This window comes from Haematobia irritans, chromosome 3, assembly GCF_050003625.1.
Source record: "Haematobia irritans isolate KBUSLIRL chromosome 3, ASM5000362v1, whole genome shotgun sequence".
In the NCBI taxonomy this organism is placed as follows: domain Eukaryota; kingdom Metazoa; phylum Arthropoda; class Insecta; order Diptera; family Muscidae; genus Haematobia; species Haematobia irritans.
This window is the reverse complement of record NC_134399.1, coordinates 89,113,256-89,136,288: the sequence shown is the minus strand read 5'-3', so window position 1 is coordinate 89,136,288 and position 23,033 is coordinate 89,113,256. Positions and strand designations below refer to the sequence as shown.

General features: G+C 34.5%; 1 protein-coding gene across 4 annotated transcripts in view; it reads right to left on the bottom strand.

The window, feature by feature from the left end:
• Positions 1–23,033, bottom strand: part of LOC142228381 (anoctamin-1) — a 64,723-nt gene that overhangs the window by 25,950 nt on the left and 15,740 nt on the right. Inside the window, exons 1-2 of one of the 4 annotated variants that reach the window (XM_075298792.1) lie at positions 19,798–20,010; positions 7,009–7,991 (exon numbers count right to left, since the gene is read on the bottom strand). The exons of 2 other annotated variants lie outside the window; for them this stretch is intronic. In XM_075298792.1, the coding sequence (XP_075154907.1) occupies positions 7,009–7,021 (13 nt within the window). In that variant the 5' untranslated portion in view covers positions 7,022–7,991; positions 19,798–20,010. Of the gene's footprint in view, positions 1–7,008; positions 7,992–19,797; positions 20,011–23,033 lie in introns of those variants that run through there. One more of the 4 variants, XM_075298793.1, reaches the window with a different exon arrangement.

The following is a 23,033-nucleotide window of genomic DNA, read 5'->3' as shown; positions in this document are numbered from 1 at the left end:
AAAGTGAAGAGTTTTTCAATAAGATATATTATTTTGAATCGCTCTGTATTTTGGGTGGCTGTTACTTTCTAAGCTTTAATTTAAAGTCATTAGTTACAAAGGACCGATAAGGGCTTAACCATGTTGATGATCAACAAGCAAAGTTGTTCCATCTTCAAGCCTAGTACTAAGATCACGTTTTCGCGCGAAAAACTGTTATACTCCATATAAAAAATGTTAGCGCGGAATAAATGCGAAATCTTTGTTTTGCGCATTTTTAAACACATATTTAAACAACCCTGGATTTTTCGCACGAAAAAATAGGCTGGTATATTATTTCGCATAAATAAGTTAACATCCCTGCGTTTGAGACCCTATTTACGGAGATAGATGAAGATATTCGTTTTTCGCAGAAACGAACTTAGTACTAAGCATCAGCTCGGAAAATCCAACCTCTCCATTCTCAACGTGGTATATTTGGTGGGGTTTATGATTTTGGCCTTCCCTTCACAATTCTGGCATTGATTTCCAAAGCCAAAGATGCTGCTTCTTTAGGTTAGGTTAGGTTAGGTGGCAGCCCGATGTATCAGGCTCACTTAGACTATTCAGTCCATTGTGATACCACATTGGTGAACTGCTGCTTCTTTGATATAAAGACTTCTAGATTTTCTACGGAACTATCTAGATTTAAAAATTTTGTCTTTACACAAATGACATGGCTACATTGACTCAGAACTGTACCAGCGCCCAGAATATATATACTTGGATAGTTACCAGAAAGTTCATAACATTTGCTTAAAGAATTGTTTTCTTTAAGTTTGGCACACGATTCTTTGATATTTTTGTCCCATTTCCCGAAAAGTAAAGAAAGGCGTTTTTGATTTAGGGAAATAATCTTTAACTTAACTAAGATATTGAAACATTGACTTAAACGTAAACGCAAAGCTTAAAAACATGCTAATACTTAGTTGTTTTTTACATCTTTTATTTACAGTTTTTTTTTATACCCTCCACCATAGGATGGGGGTATATTAACTTTGTCATTCCGTTTGTAACACATCGAAATATTGCTCTAAGACCCCATAAAGTATACATATTCTGGGTCGTGGTGAAATTCTGAGTCGATCTAAGCATGTCCGTCCGTCCGTCCGTCTGTCCGGCTGTCCGTCCGTCTGTGGAAATCACGCTAACTTCCGAACGAAACTAGCTATCGACTTGAAACTTGGCACAAGTAGTTGTTATTGATGTAGGTCGGATGGTATTGAAAATGGGCCATATCGGCCCACGTTTACGTATAGCCCCCATATAAACCGATCCCCAAATTTGTCCTGCGGAGCCTTCCGGAGCAGCAAAATTCATCCGATCCGGTTGAAATTTGGTACGTGGTCTAAGTATACGGTCTCTAACAACCATGCAAAAATTGGTCCATATCGGTCCATAATTATATATAGCCCCCATATAAACCGATCCCCAGATTTGACCTCCGGAGCCTCTTGGAGGGGCAAAATTCATCCGATCCGGTTGAAATTTGGTACCTGATGTTAGTATACGGTCTCTAACAACCATGCAAAAATTGGTCCATATCGGTCCATAAATATATATAGCTCCCATATAAACCGATCCCCAGATTTGACCTCCGGAGCCTCTTGGAGGAGCAAACTTCATCCGATCCGTTTGAAATTGGGTACCTGATGTTAGTATACGGTCTCTAACAAGCATGCAAAAATTGGTCCATATCGGTCCATAATTATATATAGCTCCCATATAAACCTATCCCCAGATTTGAACTCTGGAGCCTCTTGGATGAGCAAAATTCATCCGATCCAATTGAAATTTAGTACGTGGTGTTAGTATATGGTCTCTAACAACCATGCAAAAATTGGTCCGTATCGGTCCATAATTATATATAGCTCCCATATAAACCGATCCCCAGATTTGACCTCCGGAGCCTCTTGGAGGAGCAAAAGTCATCCGATGCGGTTGAAATTTGGTACATTTCGTTAGTATATGGCCTCTAACAACCATGTAAAAATTGTCAAATTTTACTACTATAGAAAGTTTTGTCAAAATTTCATTTCTATAGAAAGTTTTGTAAAAAGTTTATTTCTATAGCAATGTTTGTCAACATTTTATTTCCATAGAAAATTTTGTCAAAATTTTATTTCTATAGAAAATTTTGTAAAAAAATTATTTCTGTAGAAAATTTTGTCAACATTTTATTTCTATAGAACATTTTGTCAACATTTTATTTCTATAGAAAATTTTGTCAACATTTTATTTCTATAGAAAATTTTGTCAAAATTTTATTGCTATAGAAAATTTTGTCAACATTTTACTTCCATAGAAAATTTTGTCAACATTTTATTTCTATAGAAAATTTTGTCAAGTTTTTATTTCTATAGAAAATGTTGTCAAAATTTTATTTCTATAGAAAATTTTGTCAAACTGAATTATATACTTATTTAATCGGCCTTTTTTTTTTGTTTAATATATACCCCTTATGGACTAACTTACAATTTAGAAGACAGTGTTAAAAAGTTTTACGATACCTTGCCATCGGCAAGTGTTATCGCAACCCAAGTAATTCGATTGTGGATGACAGCCTTTAGTAGAAGTTCCTACGCAATCCATGGTGGAGGGTACATAAGATTCGGCCTGGCCGAACTTACGGCCGTATATACTTGTTTTTTTTTTTTTTTGAATTTAAGTAAACATATTTTCTTTGAAGTATCTGTTATAATATAATCGTTTATAGAGTCTAGATTTAAAGCTAGCAAATCTTTGAATTCAAGTAAATTTTTTTTCTGAGTGTAAAGGAGGCTAAAATATAACGGATTGTCACCGAAACCTAAACTATCACAACAGTCTGGAGCTATAACCCACAATATTGACTAATCTCATTGTTCTCATAGAATTTTGGAACACAATCTAATATAAAGAAAAATTCAATTTTTCATTTCATAATCTACAACATTTGCTTATTAAATTACCTATACCTCATTTATATTTTTAATATTAAATTATTTACATATAGTGGAAATAATCGCGGTATAAGTCACTTTCGACTGATAAACTAAATTAAAAATAGTTTCACCGATAATAGCCAATGAGAGATATTATACCAACAGTTCCTAAATGGACTTTGCTCACCATTATTACTTCATTTATTTACAAAAGTGCCTAATTTATTTAGCTATACAGACAGAAAGTAGAATCTATTCATTCAGCCATATAAATTTATTAGGTTTTGTTGTTCGTGACATAATTTATAATTGCTATTTAATTAGTGGACTTATAAAAAAAATTGTTAGAATTGCAATTGAGTCAAAGGATCATAATCGAAAATTTGCTACCAAATATCTGGCAATTTATTCAAAAAATATACAAGTTTGAAGAACAATTAATTGACAATTGCTATTTTGTGAACACACAACAAAACTATAAATATAGTTAAATTCCTAGATTTTTTTTCAATATATTTTTATGTACTCAAAATTGTTGTTGATGGAAACGGATTACAATTTTGGGACATATATAACTCTCAAAATTTAAGAAAACAAAAACAAATAACCATATACGGCCAAAAGTTCGACTGGGCCGAATGTTAAATACCCACCACCATCCCAGCAAAAAAAAGAGCTTCCAAAAAAGTAGTTTGCATTCCCAACTTGCGATCCGGAAGTAGTGCAAACTTGGACCATCTCCAATGAATTTTACATTGGCTTGTCATAGAACGGATATAATTCGTTTTCGGATTCTATGCATTGCTTTAGAAGTTGTTCCTTGGAAGTTCATTTGAATGAATGAATTTAAAAAAACGAAAAAAAATCCACCATTTCACTTTTTATTTTTATCAATATTTTTTTATTAAACTTTTATTTTCTTATTATTTAATTCTTTCAACCTGAACTTTTTCTCTCCGACCGGGGGTTGAACCTGGGTTTGTTGGCACCATAGGTTAGGTGGCAGCCCGATGTATCAGGCTCACTTAGACTATTCAGTCCATTGTGATACCACATTGGTGAACTTCTCTCTTATCACTGAGTGCTGCCCGATTCCATGTTAGGCTCAATGATAAGGGACCTCCTTTTTATAGCCGAGTCCGAACGGCGTTCCACATTGCAATGAAACCACTTAGAGAAGCTTGTTGGCACCACAACAAAACGCCTTAGCACACTCAGCTAAAATGCCATTGAACATGAAACGTCAATTCAAATGTTTGTGATTTGGTCGTAATATGACAACAATGCATAACATTCTAACAACTTCTCGAAATGTTCTTTGTTAGTATGAATGAAAAAATAAAGAACACAGATTCAAATCTCACCAGCGGTTAAAAAATTATCGTAATTTTCCAAACCTTCTCAAAAGAACTTTCATGTTAGTGAAACGTCACAGGTTAAAACCCAGCGGGGATGACATTTTTAATTTTATTTTTAATATTTGTTTACTTTTTTTTTATTGATATTCTAAAAGCTTTTGTGAATTGTAATTTTCCATAACTTAAATTTTCACTTAAAATAATACTTGTCCAAAAGGACTGCGTCGGAATAGGAAAAAAAACGATGGGGGATCCCGAGATGCGTTTTAAAAGAAATGTTTGTGGACTTCTCCCAAAGGACTGCATCGGAAGTGAAAAGAAATCGATGGGGATTCCGGGATGTGCTTTAAAAGAAATGTTTGTGGAATAACTTTTTGCTGGGATGGAACGCATAAAATATTTTTTATTTTATTCTTCTCGTTTTTTATACCCTCCATAGGATGGGAGTACATTAACGTTGTTATTCCATTTGTGACACATCGAAATGTTGGTCTAATGTATTGGTAGTGGTGAAATTCTGAATCCATCTATTTTGATCTGCTGAATTCGAAAAAAATTAAAAAAAAAAATTATGGAACAGTTTTTGAGATATCCCGTTATTTGTAGTTTTTCGCTCTCTTTCTACTAAACAAATTATATCTCAAGTTAGAAATGTCCAATTATATCGTTGTTGGTCAAGTTCGAAGATGGGCTATATCTGTCCAAGTTTTCATATAGTCCCCATATAAACCGACCTCCCGATTTGGGGTCTTGGGCTTAAAAAAACGTAGTTTTTGTCCAATTTGCCTGACATTGGAAATCTAGAGGTATTTTAGGACCATAAAAAGGTGTACCGCAAATGGTGCCTATCGGTCCATGTTTTGATATAGCCCCCATATAGACCGATCTCCCGAGTTTGCTTCTTGGGCGTCCTTTCGGGATTTTCTTGTTTTTTCTATCCGAATTGCATGAAATTTGAAATGTAGAGGTATTCTAGGACTACAAATAGGTGTGGCTAAAATGGGGCGTATCGGTCCATCTTTGGGTATAGCCCCAAATAGACCGATCTCCCGATTTTACTACTTCGGCTTCTAGAAACTGTATTTACTATCCGATTTGCCTGAAATTGAAAATCTAGATGCATTGTAGGACCATAAATTGGTGTGTCGAAAATGCGGTGTATCGGTCCATGTTTTAGTACAGCCCCCATATAGACCGATCTCCCGATTTTATTTCTTGGGCGTCTAGAAACCGTATTATCAATCTGATTTACCTAAAATTTGAAATCAAGAGGTATTTTAGTACCAAAAATAGGTGTAGCGAAACTGAGACATATTGGTCCATCTTTTGGTATAGCCCCAATATAGACCGATCTCCCGATTTTACATCTTGGGCGTCTAGAAACTATATTTTCTATCCGATTTGCTTGAAATGGAAAACCTAGAGGTATTTTAAGATCACAAATAGGTGTGTCGCAAATGGGGTGTACTGGTCGATGTTTTGGTGTAGCCCCCCTATAAACCCATCTCCCGACTTTACTTCTTGGGCTTCTAAAATCCGTAGTTTTTACCCAATTTGCCCGAAAGTGGAATACTAGGGGTATTTGAGGACCATTAAAAGGTGTGCCGAAAATGGTGCTTATCGGTCCATGTTTTGGTATATATGGACTGATCTCCTTCTAGAATTCGTAGTTTTTAAAAAACTACTAAAAATTTGTCTAAAATTTCGTTCCTCAGAAAAGAAAACTCTTCTTTCAGTATAAAGCAGGCACACTGCTCATGAAAAGTGCTTGAAACTGAAAGTACAATTTCCAGAGTTTACTACTCGTTATCATTTAAATAATGGCGGTAAAAATCTGCAGATTTAAGATTTCAAATCAAGGCGTTATTTCATCATTGGCAGATATGTTTATGATTTCTCTAAAACTCAAACAAAATTGGTTCTTATAAATTCAGAATCTGATCTAGTCTTCATAAGTAGAATCTTTAAATTTATCTTTGGGAAGCGTACAGGATGAACTGATTTGATTGGGAGAATATTTGCCATCAAACCTTCTGAAATTTTATATATTATCAAGTAACCCGCTACGACGAAGAGTTAAACTATTACATTTGATTCATGGTGGTGGGTATTTAAGATTCAGCCCGCCCGAACTTACTGCTGTATATACTTGTTGCATATATGATATGTAAAGTTTCATGCATTTTATGAAAGAGTACATGTATATTATTAAAGCAATCATATTTTATTGATTTTGAAATCTATACAAATGAATGTAGAAATTCATAATTTTTTTTGTGTATTTTGAACAAACATGCATTAGATCAATCTATTACAATACTCCAAGCAATTATTATACCACCCCCACATGAAATAGGATGAAATATAGTGATGTTATTATTAACCGATTCAAATGTCCAAAGCAATTTTATTCTACGTCAATTTTCCATATGTCATGTCATGAGTAAAGGTGCAAATATAAAATATATCAAGGTTGAATTGCTAATGAATGAACTTTCATTAGGTTCTGATGATGATGATGATGGTGAAGGAGGTGAACTGAACATTAAACGAAACAAAAATTTAAATAATATTGTGATTTTAAATTTACAAAACAATTCTCCGGTGGACATAATAGAGTTGGCAACAAAAGAAGTTTTCTTGTTTTTGGCATTTCACATTCACAAAACAAAAAGACCAGACACATTTATAATTCATGGATTAATTACCGGCAGAATACATGATTTTGTTTCAGTTTCGACGATTGGGCCAGTCGAATAAATAGTTGGTGGATTCGTCGAAACACTGGTGGTGGAGCCAATTTGAATGATGGTATTGGTGCTTCTTTTGATGAAGATGATGATAATGGTGGTACTCTTTGGAAGAGTCGAACATAGGAAAACCACACGTTTATTTAGATTGACACAAGGCAAGCCAAAAAGACGAAGAAACTATTAGAAGTCAACAAACTGGAAATGTTGTAGTTGTTGTTCTCTGGTAGGCTTTATGTGAGGTGAGTTTATTGTCTTCCGGTTCGTTGAAATAAACAATTATCAAGTTTTCATTTTCTTATTGTGTAATGGAAAAATTCTTGAAAATTTCCAAAAACTTGTATTTTTTAATCATTTTCTCGGTAATGAGACGTCGTTTATAACAATTCTTTGGGGTTTCGGCAGTACTCAGGGCACTATAACAAAAAACTGTACCACAAAAACAAATGTTTAATGTGATGATTAATTTCTTGGTCACTTCACACAGTTTCGGCTACCGCACATTCTATTTAGGCTAGCGAGTGCAATTTAATTCGTACATTAAATGATGGATGCGCTTGATGATCAATCACACATTTATTTACTTGGCAGCCAGGTCATTCGGTTGGTCGCAATTCAAATACATTGTCGTGGTTCATTTATTTCACTACATGACACTTCACTCACTCGTTTAATGGACGGAAATTGTAATATACACGTTCTCACAAATTTTATTGAAGCAACTCACTCTCTCTCTTTATTTTGTTTGTAGTTCGTAGACTATCTTTGTATGTGGGTTTAATTCAAATGCATGTGCGTGTATGTAGCACATTGGACATCATCATATATAGAGAGCATTGAATATATATATGGGTCACTTATGTTTGCATTCTTAATTCAAAAACGACAGCGTTTCCATGTTAGAAACTTCACAAACCATTCAGTGATTTGTTTTGATGAATCTATAATGACATTTATTTAAGAAAATTGTTGTTGCAGTTTTATGATTCTTGAAATGTAAAAAAATGTCACCGCTATAGTTGTGCTGAGACTGTTGTTGTTTATAGCCAGTGATGTATAGAGATAAATGCCAGGTTTTTCATTAGGAAGTTTTTGAAAAAATATACTAAAGCACTTGAATACATATGTTAGAAGGCCATCAACCCTCTAACACCCATTATATGATGTTGAAATATCTGCATAAGTCCTATGAAAATCTTAACGAATAATATGAAATATTTTGCTATTGGCAAACAAATTCTTTGGGAAAAGTTGAAGATTAACTATACAAAAAAAATATTTTTTGTCTTCAATCACGAAATTAATTGATCCAATTAAGTTATAAGTGAAATGTCTTCGACATAAATTATAGTATCAATCACCAAAGTCCATTAAAAAATTAATTGATACAATCAATATTTATTATTGATTTTTGTTCCAATTAAAACAATTTTAAATCAATTAAATGTTTAATTGAATATTTTGTAAAATTTATTTAGCATTTTAAACAATTTTAATGGAAAAAATTAACTACTTCGGCGGAATTGAACCAAATCTGAGAAAAACTAACATTATGCTCTTGAAACAGGTTTGGGGTGATCATATTCCTTCTCTGAAATTACTCATAAAGGAGCTAAAGCGAAGAAAGAAATCATTGACACTAAAGTATGACCATATGAACAATGACGTACTTCATTTCTACTATTTTTGGTGCATTTTCATCACGATTTTTATACCCTCCACACTAGGATGGGGGTATATTAACTTTGTCATTCCGTTTGTAACACATCGAAATATTGCTCTAAGACCCCATAAAGTATATATATTCTGGGTCGTGGTGAAATTCTGAATCAATCTAAGCATGTCCGTCCGTCTGTTGAAATCACGCTAACTTCCGAACGAAACAAGCTATCGACTCGGCACAAGTAGTTGTTATTGATGTAGGACGGATAGTATTGAAAATGGGTCATATCGGTCCACTTTTACGTATAGCCCCCATATAAAGGGACCCTCAAATTTGGCTTGTAGAGCCTCTAACAGAAGCATATTTCATCCGGTTCGGCTGAAATTTGGTACATGGTGTTGGTATATGGTCTCTAACAACCATGCAGAAATTGGTCCACATCGGTCCATAATTATATATAGCCCCCATATAAACCGATCCCCAGATTTGGCTTGCGGAGCCTCAAAGAGAAGCAAATTTCATCCGATCCGTCTGAAATTTGGTACATGATGTTGGTATATGGTCTCTAACAACCACGCAAAAACTGGTCCACATCGGTCCTTAATTATATATAGCCCCCATATAAACCGATCCCCAGATTTGGCTTGCGGAGCCTCAAAGAGAAGCAAATTTCATCCGATCCGGCTGAAATTTGGTACAAGATGTTGGTATATGGTCTCTAACAACCATGCAAAAATTGGTCCACATCGGTCCATAATTATATATAGACCCCATATAAACCGATCCCCAGATTTGGCTTGCGAAGCCTCAAAGAGAAGCAAATTTCATCCCATCCGGCTGAAACTTGGTACATGGTATTGGTAACAACCGTGAAAAAATTGGTCCACATCGGTCCAAAATTATATATAGCGCCCATATAAACCGATCCCCAGATTTGGGTTGCGGAGCCTGAAATTTGGTACATGATGTTGGTATATGGTCTCTAACAACCATACAAAAATTGGTCCACATCGGTTCATAATTATATATAGCCTCCATATAAATCGATCTCCAGATTTGGCTTGCGAAGCCTCCAAGAGAAGCAAATTTCATCCAATCCGGATGTAATTTGGAACATGGTGTTAGTATATCTTTAACAACCGTGCCAGAATTGGTCCATATCGGTCCATAATTATATATAGCCCTCATATAAAACGTTTTCCAGATTTGACCTCCGGAGTCTCTTGGATGAGCAAAATTCATCCGATCCGGTTCAAATTTGGAACGTGGTGTTAGTATATGGCCGCTAACAACCATACCAAAATTGGTCCATATCGGTCTATAGTTATATATAAAAGATCTCCAATCACACAAAAATTGGTCCATATCGGTTCATAACCATGGTTGCCACTAGAGCCAAAAATAATATTCCAAAATTTTATTTCTATAGAAAATTTTGTCAAAATTTTATTTCTATAGAAAATTTTGTCAAAATTTTATTTCTATAGAAAATTTTGTCAAATGTTATTTCTATATAAAATTTTATCAAAGTTTTATTTCTATAGAAAATTTTGTCAAAGTTTTATTTCTATAGAAAATGTTGTAAAAATTTTATTTCTATAGAAAATTTTGTTAAAATTTTATTCCGTTCATAATAAAATTTTCATCATTGTCAAAATTTTATTTCTATTGAAAATTTTGTCAAAATTTTATTTCTATAGAAAATTTTGTTCAAATTTTATTCGATTCATAATCATGGTTGCCACTCGAGCCAAAAATAATCTACCAAGATTTTATTTCTATATAAAATTTTGTCAAAAGTTTATTTCTATAGAAAATTTCGTTAAAATTTTATTTCGTTAGAAATATTTGTCAAAATTTTCTTTCTATAGAAAATTTTGTCAAAATTTTTATTTCTATAGAAAATTTTGTGAAAATTTTATTTCTATAGAAAATTTTGTTAAAATTTTATTTCTGTAGAAAATTTTGGCAAAATTTCATGTCTATTTTCTCAAACTGAATCGATCTTTTTTGATTTATTATATACCACGTATGGACTTACATACAATTTAGAAGATGGTGTTAGGATGTTTTAAGATACCTTGCCATCGGCAAGCGTTACCGCAACTTAAGTAATTCGATTGTGGATGGCAGTGTTTAGAAAAAGTTTCTACGCAATCCATGGTGGAGGGTACATAAGCTACGGCCTGGCCGAACTTACGGCCTTATATACTTGTTTTATTTGTGTGGTTACTGATATTTATACCCACGTTTAGTTCACAAAATTTTTGAGACACTCATTAGGAATAACCTTCTTATAACCTCCCCCATAAGATGGGGGATAAATATTTATAATGCCCATTTAAACCTATCGCCACATTTAACTTCTTGAGACTCCTGGAGGAACAAATGTCATCCTATCCGGTTAAAAATTTTATATCTAATTACCATGCGCAAAATTGTTCATACCGGTTCATAATTATTCGTAGACACCTCTGTATAAACCGAACAAGAATTGAAGTGGCTTATAAAGGGTGAATTTTTAGCTATTATCTTTTTGGCAACACTGGTTTAAACAACTGACGCACGTTTCGTGTTTTACTTCGCTAGAAATATCTTCAATTTCACCATGAGTTGAAACTTCATCACGCGGCGAAGATAATTTTTTGGCTCAATGGGTAAGTAAATAGGCAGAATGGGTAAGTAAATAAGCAGAATTGTTTGTAGTGAAGATCAGGCAGAAGCATTGAAAAATGCCACCAATTCATCCAGAAAAAGGCACAGTTTAATGCGATTGATGCACCCAGAGAACCGATATGGTCACCTCCCAAAGTAAAATGTTTTTTTTTTTTTTTTGAGCGGTGACCATGTAACATGTTTGTCGCAACTATGTTATTGGGGATTAGTATCTAATGTCGACAACCATTTAATATTTAGACTATTTATCGTGGACTATGTGAAAGCATTAAGTTGTATGGACCTTACTATCGATTAAAAAAATTATTTCTGAAATTATTTCTCTATGTGAAAAATTTTCGTATAGCTCTTAAAAAATCACCCCTTTATCAGTATTTAATCTTTATGTTTTTGTATATTATAGATCCCATATAGACTAACTTAAAATTTAAAAACCAATGTTAACAAGTTTTAAGATATCTTGCCATCGGCAACTGTTACCACAGTCTTTAGTAGAACTTTGTACTCAATCTAGGGTGGAGGATACATAAAATTCGGCCTGGGTGAACTTATTTTAAAATAGAAGCAAGAGCTTTTGGTGGGTCCTAAACAAAATAATGAATAGTCACTAAAATATATCTGAAGACTTGAGAAAAGTCTAAGTCTATTTGATAAAATATCTTGTATCATATTTTTATACCCACCACCATGATGGTGGTATAATAAGTTTGTCCTTCCGTTTGTAACACATACCGATTTCCGACTATATAAAGTATATACTCGTATATTCTTGATCAGGGGAAATACTAAGATGATATAAGCATGTCCGTCTGGCCGTCTGTCTGTTGTAATCATGTTACAGTCTTCAATGATGGCGCTATCGTCCTAAAATTCGGCACAGATTCGTCTTTTATCTGCACGCAGTCCAAGTTCGAAGGTGGGCCAGATCGGTCCAGGTTTAGATATAGCTCCCATAAAACCGATCGCCCGATTTGGTGTCTTGGGCTTCTAGAAACCGTAGTTTTATTCGACTTGCCAAAAATTGGAAATCTGGAGGTATTATAGGACCACAAATAGGTGTGCTGAAAATGGTGTGAGTCGGCCCATGTTTTGGAATAGCCTCCTTACAGACCGATTTGACTTCGAGACACCACAATTTTTATCCGATTTGCCGGAAATTCAAAGTTTAGAGATATTTTCGGTCCGTAAATAGGTGTAGCAAATATGGTGTGGATCATTCCGTGTTTTGGTATAGTTCCCATGTGTTTAGTCTCCCGATTTCTACGTTGGTATATATGTTAGCTTGGCAGATTATCTGTCATCAAATCCACCATAGATTCTATATATGTATTTTCAAGTGACTTAACGAAGACTACCTACACCGAAAAAAGTAAATTGTTTTATAGGAACAATAAACTACCTCGTGCGAAAAATGAACTAAATTGTACTCCACATTTCGAGAATTCCCCAAACCGTTGTTGAAACATTGAAAATTGAATGCCCTGTTGTACTTGTTCACTGGTGTTCACGAAATTACATCCTCTCATAGAAGAAAAAATGAATTAAAATAAAGTCATGACCATTTAACCATACAATAGAAAAAATAATAATAATAAAAAAACAAGTACTTATATACGGCCGTAAGTTCGGCCAGGCCGAAGCTTATGTACCCTCCACCATGGATTGAGTAGAAACTTCTTCTAAACACTGCCATCCACAATCGAATTACTTGAGTTGCGGTAACGCTTGCGATGGCAAGGTATATTAAAACCTCCTACCACCGTCTTCTAAATTGTAAGTAAGTCCATACGTGGTATATATTAAATTAAAAAATACCGATTAAATACGTCTATAAGTCAGTTTGACAAATTTTTCTATAGAAATAAAATGTTAACAAAATTTTCTATAGAAACAAAATTTTCTATAGAAATAAAATTTTAACAAAATTTTCTACAGAAATAAAATTTTCACAAAATCTTCTATAGAAATAAAATTTTGACAAAGTTTTCTATAGAATTAAAGTTTTGAAAAAATTTTCTATAGAAATGAAATCTTAACAAAATTTTCTATAGAAATAAAATTTTAACAAAATTTTCTATAGAAATAAAATTTTGACAACATTTTCTTTAGAAATAAAATTTAGATAGATTCTTTTCGGCTCGAGTGGCAACCATGATTATGAACCGATGTGGACCAATTCTTTGTGATTGGAGATCGGCTATATATAACTATAGACCGATATGGACCAATTTTGGTATGGCTGTTAGCGGCAATATACTAACACCACGTTCCAAATTTGAACCGGATCGGATTAATTTTGCTCCTCCAAGAGGCTCCGGGGGCCTCTTGGAGGAGCCGGACCGATATGGACCAATTCTGGCACGGTTGTTAGAGATCATATACCAACACCACGTACCAAATTTCAGCAAGATCGGATGAAATTTGCTTCTCTTAGAGGCTCCGCAAGCCAAATCTGGGGATCGGTTTATATGGGGGCTATATATAATTATGGAACCAAATTTCAACCTGTTCGGATAAATTTTGCTCCTCCAAGAGGCTTCGCAAGCCAAATCTGAGGGTCGGTTTATATGGGGGCTATACGTAACAGTGGTTCGATATGGCTCATTTGCAATACCATCCGACCTACATCAATAACAACTACTTGTGCCAAGTTTCAAGTCGATAGCTTGTTTCATTCGGAAGTTAGCGTGATTTCAACAGACGGATGGACGGATCGACTCAGAATTTCACCACGACCCAAAATATATATACTTTATGGGGTCCTAGAGCAATATTTCGATGTGTTACAAACGAAATGACAAAGTTAATATACCCCCATCCTGTGGTGGAGGGTATACTAATAATAATACTTAACTACAAACAAATATTTTTCTTCCAATAAAAATAAGTTAAATTCGGATATTTTCTGTGTAAGTAAACAATTATATTTTTTTTGATTCATGATGGTGGGTATTTCAGATTCGTCCCGGCCGAACTTAAGTCCGTAAATACTTGTTTTAAATAAAACCATAAATTTTAAAGTTAAAATTTTTGAAAAAAATCAAATAGATAAAGCAAATCAGATAAATTAAAACATAGCTATTTATTTAGATGTATAGTAATTTCGCTCTCCTGACATGTGTTGTTTTGTAAAGTCCACAGATAATCTTTTTTGCATACCTTATGTATTATTATGTCTGAATAATGTATGAAACTCTAGGGAGTAGTCCATTGTAATTATTTGATTTTGACCAAATAGGCTTAGAATTACATGCTCTGAATGAATAAATAAATAAATAATCATGTAGCTGTCATTTGTAGTTGGTCAGTAATAGCAATATGAACGTACATTCAGCAAAGTCCATCGTTAAATTTTCGTTAGATGGTTGGTATTGTGGCAGCTCGTTATTTTGAACACAGTCAAGTGTGTCCAAATTGTCATACCACCCTCGTAATATGTATAATAACCTTTTCTGACTTTGGTAATTTTATGGAAGAATTGTCACACAGAATGATCTTGCTGTGGGAGTGAAACCTTATAAACTATTTCACTTTTGCAGATCATGTTTCCCCAAACATGCGGAAGTGAACACAGATGGTTTTTCAACGATCACGGTTAACCAAACAAGTTGTATTGACAAAAGCAAGAAAGAGTAAGCATAATAATGTTGGAATATCAATAGCAAAGGAAGGTTTACAATCCGAAATATATTTTGGCTTATGGCATAAATTTGATAAGCACTAGGAATTATTTTATATCCGCTACATATATTTGTAGCTCAAAGTAATAAATCGTTAAGCCAAACCAATTAAGGAGAGATATAGCGCAGTGGATATGATGAAAAGCTAATAAAGTTTATAAAACTGGTTATACGATCACATGGTATTAAAGGGTAGCACTTTTTTAAACAGAGTAAGTAACACCAAACTGGAAATGATAGTTACATAATATTTATTGTATAGCTTAATATATTGTTTACACGCCGGCAAAACCATTTGCGTTTGGTTAGGTAAGTAAATGCAGTTGTGACCACCGACGGTCGTTCTCCCGCAATCATTACGGCCTTAGATCATAGAAATACCATTAATGCATAATCACAAAGAATTGAAAAAACTCATCTTTCGCAGATCATTTTGTCCCCATATTGCTTTTCCAGCTCGCCATATTCTAATCTGATGTCTTTTTTCTATCTGCTTATCTAGATAACTATTCTTGCATGAATGCGCCCAAGAAAGCAATTGCATTGGAAAAGATCTAAAATCTCGGTTATTTGCAAATCATTTTTAACCTATTCACTCCATGGGGCAGCAAACGTTCATTTGGTAAAAACAAGTATATTTGGCCGGACCGATATTTAATCGTCTTACCAAGACAATTGGATACTAAATGCACCCAGAGAAGGAATATGACCACCTCCTAGAGCAACATTTATTTTTGTACGGTGAACATGTAACATGTTTGTCGCAACCATGTTGTTCTATATTCGCGATTCACAAATACCATTTTGCTCTAGGACGTGGTCATATACCTTTTCTGCGTGTGCGGTGCCTAGATTCCCAAGAATTCAAAACGGAAGAGCGGACTATACGGATGCTTTACCAAACATGGACCGATACCCGCCATATCTGGCACATGTACCTATGGACAAGTTTAGAAAACTCGGATAAAAATTGAGGTGTATAGAAACCATAAAAATTAAAATCGGGAAATCGGTTCAATGAGGGCTTTAACACAACATCGACAGATAAAAAACTTTAGCCTTTGTGGACCTAAAATACACCTACACCGAAAATATTTCCGTATTTAAACTAACGCTAAATTTCACACATTTCTATTGCAAACAAAAATATTTATTTATAGTTAATTTTTATCATTTCTTTTTTTTAATTTTCCACAGCATAATCACATTTTCGTTTTTTAAGTATGTCTCAAACATTTTATTTATTTGGGTATAAAGTTCAATAACCGTACACATAAGTTCAATATGAACTAAAGCAAAAGAAAATTTTCTTACGATTCCCAAAAATAGTAAGAATGAACTACAGTATGGTGAAAATGATCATGATTTGGCGGCGATTATTATACCCTCCACCATAGAATGGGGAGTATATTAACTTTGTCATTCCGTTTGTAACACATTGAAATATTGTTCTAAGACCCCATAAAGTATATATATTCTGGGTCGTGGTGAAATTCTGAGTCGATCTAAACATATCCGTCCGTCCGTCCGAAATCACGATAACTTCCGAACGAAACAAGCTATCGAATTGAAACTTGCCACAAGTAGTTGTTATTGATGTAGGTCGAATGGTGTTGCAAATGGGCCATATCGGTTCACTTTTACGTATAGCCCCCATATAAACGGAACCTCAGATTTGGCTTGCGGAGCCTCTATTTCATCCGATCCGGCTGAAATTTGGTACATGGTGTTGGTATATGATCTCTAACAAGCACGCAAAAATTGGTCCACATCGGTCAATAATTATATATAGTCCCCATATAAACCGATTCCCAGATTTGGATTGCTGAGACTCAAAGAGAAGCAAATTTCATCCGATCGTGCTGAAATTTGGTACATAGAGTTGGTATATGGTCTCTAATAACCATGCAAAAATTGGTCCACATCGGTCCATAATTATATATAGCCCCCATATAAACCGATTCCCAGATTTGGCTTGCGAAGCGTCAAAGAGAAGCAAATTTCATCCGATCCGGCTGAAATTTGGTGCATGATGTTGGTATATGGTTTCCAACAACCATGCTAAAATTGGTCTATATCGGTCCATAATTATATGTAGCCCCCATATAAACCGTTCTCTAGATTTGACCTCCGGAGCCTCTTGGAGGAGCAAAATTCATCCCATCCGGTTCAAATGTGGAACGTGGTGTTATTATATGGCCGCTAACAACCATTCCAAAATTGGTCCATATCGGTCTATAGTTACACTGAAAAAACAGTGAACCCACCAGGAAGAAATGTTTCGGTTAATTTGAGAAAATTTTGAATATTTGTAGAAAATTTTAACTAAATAGTATTACAAACGTTGGCATCACGTCGATGTCATCAAAATAAGTAAATATTTTTCGACAAATTCAAGAAAATTTATTAGACATAACTAAGTTTTTTCACTTGTTAAAGAAATTTTTGTAGTTTGAGGGAAAAACTTGGTGTTCAAAATTGCAAGAATGTCTTTAGTGATATACGAAGTTCATGATGGACGCATTTTTGGTAAAATTTACAAATTTAAAGAAATTCTGAACTATTTTGCGGAAGGTACGAATTTAGTTAATCATTATACTTCATTTGAGTTTAGTTTTTTCCTCGGTTTTCGTTAATTTAACTAACGTAAACAAAAAAGTATTAGAGTAAAGGAAACTTTCTCCAAACATAATAATTCCATGAACTAAAATAAAGTTAAATTGGCTTTAGTGAAATAGAGAGTTCACTTTTTTTTGAGTGTATATATAGCCGATCCCCAATCACACAAAAATTGGTCCATATCGGTTCATAATCATGGTTGCCACTCGAGCCAAAAATAATCTACCAAAATTTTATTTCTATAGAAAATGTTGTCAAAATTTTATTTCTATAGAAAATTTTGTTAAAATTTCATTTCTATAGAATATTTTGTTAAAATTTCATTTCTTTAGAAAATTTTTTCAAAACTTTATTTCTTTAGAAAATTTTGTCAAAATTGTATTTCTATAGAAAATTTTGTTAAAATTTTATTTGTATAGAAAATTTTGCCAAATTTTATTTCTATAGAAAATTTTGTTAAAATTTTATTTCTATAGAAAATTTTGTTAAAATTTTATTTCTATAGAAAATTTTGTCAAGCTGAATCATATACGTATTTAATCGGTTAGAAGACGGTGTTAGGAGGTTTTAAGATACCTTGCCATCGGCAAGCGTTACCGCAACCCAAGTAATTCGATTGTGGATGGCAGTGTTTAGAAGAAGTTTCTACGCAATCCATGGTGGAGGGTACATAAGCTTCGGCCTCGCCGAATATACTTTTTTTTCACTTTTAGTTAATTTTTTGTTCTATATTTTTTTTTAATTTTGTTCTATAATTATTTCGTGAGTTGTAATTAAAAAGTAGACCAGGGCATTCAATTTTTCTGGTTTTAACAACGCTTTGTGGAAATCTAAAAATGTGTAGTATGACTTAGTTCGAATTTCGCTCGACGTAGTTCATTATTGCTATAAAACAGTTTACATAGAAAAATTGGATAAAAATTTCTATGTCTATATGCCCCAGAAGTCTAATCGGAAGATTGGTCTTTATGGGGGATGTACCAACACATGAACCGTATTTGGCGCACCTATTTGTGGATCCAAAATACTTCTAGGCTTCTTATTTCAGGTAGCTCCGATAAAAATCTTCTAATCATATCAGTTGCCAACTCAAGAAATCGGTCTATATGGATGCTACACTAAACCAGGTGTTCTTGTATGTATACAAAAACCAGGTTTTTTGTATTTGTATGGTGTCATTAATATTGAAACAAATTATTTGATATAGCGAAATGTTATGATAAAGAATTTTCTACGACATGTTTCATGCTATTAATGCATATTTTCATTGTCTTTATGGAAATGTTTCGTTATATCAATGAACAATTTTTGTTGGCTAAATTTCATTGAAATTGTCTTTGTCTGTGTGAACCTAAAATGCGTTTAGATTTCCAATTTCAGTCAAATCGGTTTAAGAAGTCCAGAAACCCAGGAAGTAAAATCGGTATACTGGATTATATGGGCGCTTTACCAAAACATATACCCATATAAACCAAACTAGACACATCTATGTTTCCAATTTTAGGCAAATGTAGATACTTCAGAAACCAAACTGGGGGTCGGTTTATACAGTGGGCTTCGTCAAAACTTGGACTGATATAACCCTACATCGAACTTGACCTGTTTACATACAAAAAACGAATCTATGCCACATTTCGGAACAATAGCGCCACTATTAAAGGCTGTAGCGTGATTAAAACAGACAAGCAGACGGAGATCGTTATATAGTCTTAGAATTCCTCCCTGATCAAAAATATATATGTTTACTTTATATAGTCAGAAATCGATATTTCGATGTGTCCTCGAAATCTATCTATTTACTTAACCTATTTAATCAATCATTGGACAACGTTCAATGTACAGAGAAGTTCATAATTTAATTTTATAATCGTTACAAAACATAATATAATGACCGAAGAAATTTCAATGAAATTCGCTTTTTATTTAAAAACCAAAAACATATTCCTAATAAGCTGTAATCTAGTGATCGCTTAAACCAAATTAATCTTATGGCCTCTTAAGGGGTCATATCACTTCCAAAGGGGAGACTGGTATTTATCTCTATGACATCACTATATTTCATTGATTTTACTATTGATCTCATTTTGGTTATAGTAACAATTTCATTACTTTTATATGTTTAACTTAGATCATTTCTTTTTTTTAATTTTTTTCTAATTAGCTGAACTTTGATCCAAATACTTTTTCGGATCATTAGACGTTCGCCTAATTTTGATGAGACATTTATTTCGTTTTACCGAATTTATTTCATATTTACGGCGCGAAACCGGGGCGGCAAACAAAGAACAACACTCCAGTTTATTTCAGAGTGAAGTGTGTCCACACGAGCGTTACGTTGAAAACTAAATCAAAAGCACAATGTTTCAGTTTTCGCTTGAGAACTCTTGCTTTAGCTCAATGTTATGGCTGGCTGGCTGACTGGTTGGAGGTGCTGGCTCTCGAGAGCTTGTCGCCCCACCACAATAGAGAGCAATTGTTAATGTTATTCATAGGTGATACGCTAGCAATTTAAACGAATATGGTTTTGATATGATTTTCATTGCTAATGCTGAAGGTATTGTTGCTGCTATCGGAGTGTCGCTACTTTTGTGGTTGATTGTTTCACAGCAACGAGCTTATGACGTAGCGTTTCATATCAAGAGAATAGAAAAAAAGAAATAATAGCTGCTAGATCGACGAACGAGCTGGCCTTCAGTCAACCACCCATATATGTCGGCATTTTGTTGTTTATTTTTCCAGCACACATCCAATTTGTCTGGTCCCGTCATAGTAGTTGTGTAGAAATATCAGCTAATCAAGTTTTGGGATTCTCCGGTGGCCTTTTTTCGTATTTGTTCTTTTATTTTTATTCACCATCATTATAACCTACTCTTGATCAGTCTTTCCATAAAAACATCATCATAATGATTAGCTATATCCCAGAGAGAGAGAGAGATACAGAATCAATATTATGGCCATATTTACTTTGTCTTTTATTGCAATTTTGGATTTGAAGTCAAGTGTTTGTTTTTCTTTTGCTTCATTTCGATATGATTGACAGAGGCAGGTTTGGCTTGAACAATAGGGTGTATCGAAAAAATATAACGCAAATTTTAGATGTATATAAATAAGATGTCGAAATACTTAAAATTTTTGCTCAGCACATGCAGAGAAGGAATATATATGACCACCCCAAATATGTTTCAAGAGCAAACTGTTATGTTTGGACGAAGAGCATGGAATATGTCTGTCCCAAAATTGTAATTTTCTCGCCAAAAATATAAATGGTTGCCGAAATCATATACATAATTTCTGAAAAAATAACATGGTTGCGATAAACAGTTATTTCGGGGGGAACATGTGTCATGTATGTTCCCCATCCAAAAATAACAGTTTGCTCTTGAAACATGTTTGAGGTGATCATATTCATTCTCTGGGTGCACACAGTACAGAAATGGTCGCCTAATAGTATCTATTTTCGGTTCAAAGATGATCCCTATTCATTTTGGAAAAAATCAGTTGAGATTTAGATATAGCTGTCATATATATTTATAACCGATCTTGTCATAAATGACGTATTTATCAACCGATCTTTTTCAAATTTCGTATAATCAAATATTTTGTGAGTCTCGTAACAGGTTGGCTGATAAGTCCTCGGTCTGACACATAGATGGCGTCGCTAGTATTAAATGCATATTATTTTTATATAATACCAATCTTCAAATGATTCGTGTCAAAATTTGACGTCTGTAAGTCAATTAGTTTGTGAGATAGAGCGTCTTTTGTGAAGCAACTTTTGTTATTGTGAAAAAAAAAAATGGAAAAAAGGAATTTCGTGTTTTGATAAAATACTGTTTTCTGAAGGGAAAAAATACGGTGGAAGCAAAAACTCGGCTTGATAATGAGTTTCCGGACTCTGCCCCAGGGAAATCAACAATAATTGATTGGTATGCAAAATTCAAGCGTGGTGAAATGAGCACGGAGAATGGTGAACGCAGTGGACGCCCGAAAGAGGTGCTTACCGACGAAAACACCAAAATGATGTTGAATGACCCTAAAATGAAGTTGATCGAGATAGCAGAGGCCTTAAAGATATCAAAGGAACGTGTTGGTCATATCATTCATCAATATTTGGATATACGGAAGCTCTGTGCAAAATGGGTGCCGCGCGAGCTCACATTTGACCAAAAACAACAACGTGTTGATAATACACCCGAGGTTTTCCATCGATATGTGACAGTGGATGAAACATGACTTCATCACTACACTCCTGAGTCCAATCGACAGTCGGCTGAGTGGACAGCAACCGGTGAACCGTCTCCGATGCGTGGAAAGACTCAAAAGTCCGCTGGCAAAGTAATGGCCTCTGTTTTTTGGGATGCGCATGGAATAATTTTTATCGATTATCTTGAGAAGGGAAAAACCATCAACAGTGACTATTATATGGCGTTATTGGAGCGTTTGAAGGTCGAAATCGCGCCAAAACGGCCCCATATGAAAAAGAAAAAAGTGTTGTTCCACCAAGACAACGCACCGTGCCACAAGTCATTGAGAACGATGGCAAAAATTCATGAATTGGGCTTCGAATTGCTTCCCCACCCACCGTATTCTCCAGATCTGGCCTCCAGCGACTTTGTCTTGTTCTCAGACCTCAAAAGGATGCTCGCAGGGAAGGTGTGATCGCCGAAACTGAGGCCTATTTTGAGGCAAAACCGAAGGAGTACTACCAAAATGGTATCAAAAAATTGTAAGGTCGTTATAATCGTTGTATCGCTCTTGAAGGGAACTATGTTGAATAATAAAAACGAATTTTGACAAAAAAAATGTGTTTTTCTTTGTTAGACCGGGGACTTATAAGCCAACCAGTTAAATCTTGCCAAATATGAGTCAAATCAGTTCCGATTTAGATATCACTCTGGAAGCCACCGTGGTGCAGTGGTTAGCATGCCCGCCTTGCATACACAAGGTCGTGGGTTCGATTCCTGCTTCGACCGAACACCAAAAAGTATTTCAGCGGTGGATTATCCCACCTCAGTAAGGCTGGTGACATTTCTGAGCGTTTCAAAGCTTCTCTAAGTGGTTTCACTGCAATGTGGAACGCCGCTCGGACTCGGATATAAAAAGGAGGTCCCTTGTAATTGAGCTTATGTATTTATATGGCCCCAGAGGTCTGAGTCTCATATACATTTATTGGCCGATTTACTCTCATATGGCCACAGAGGCCAAAGTCTTACTCCAATTTACGTGAAACATAGTCTTACTCCAATTTATATTTAACATTCCAGCTATACATACTACATTTGGTAGAAATCGGTTAAGATTTAGATATAGCCTACATATATATCTTTCGCTCGATTTACACTTAT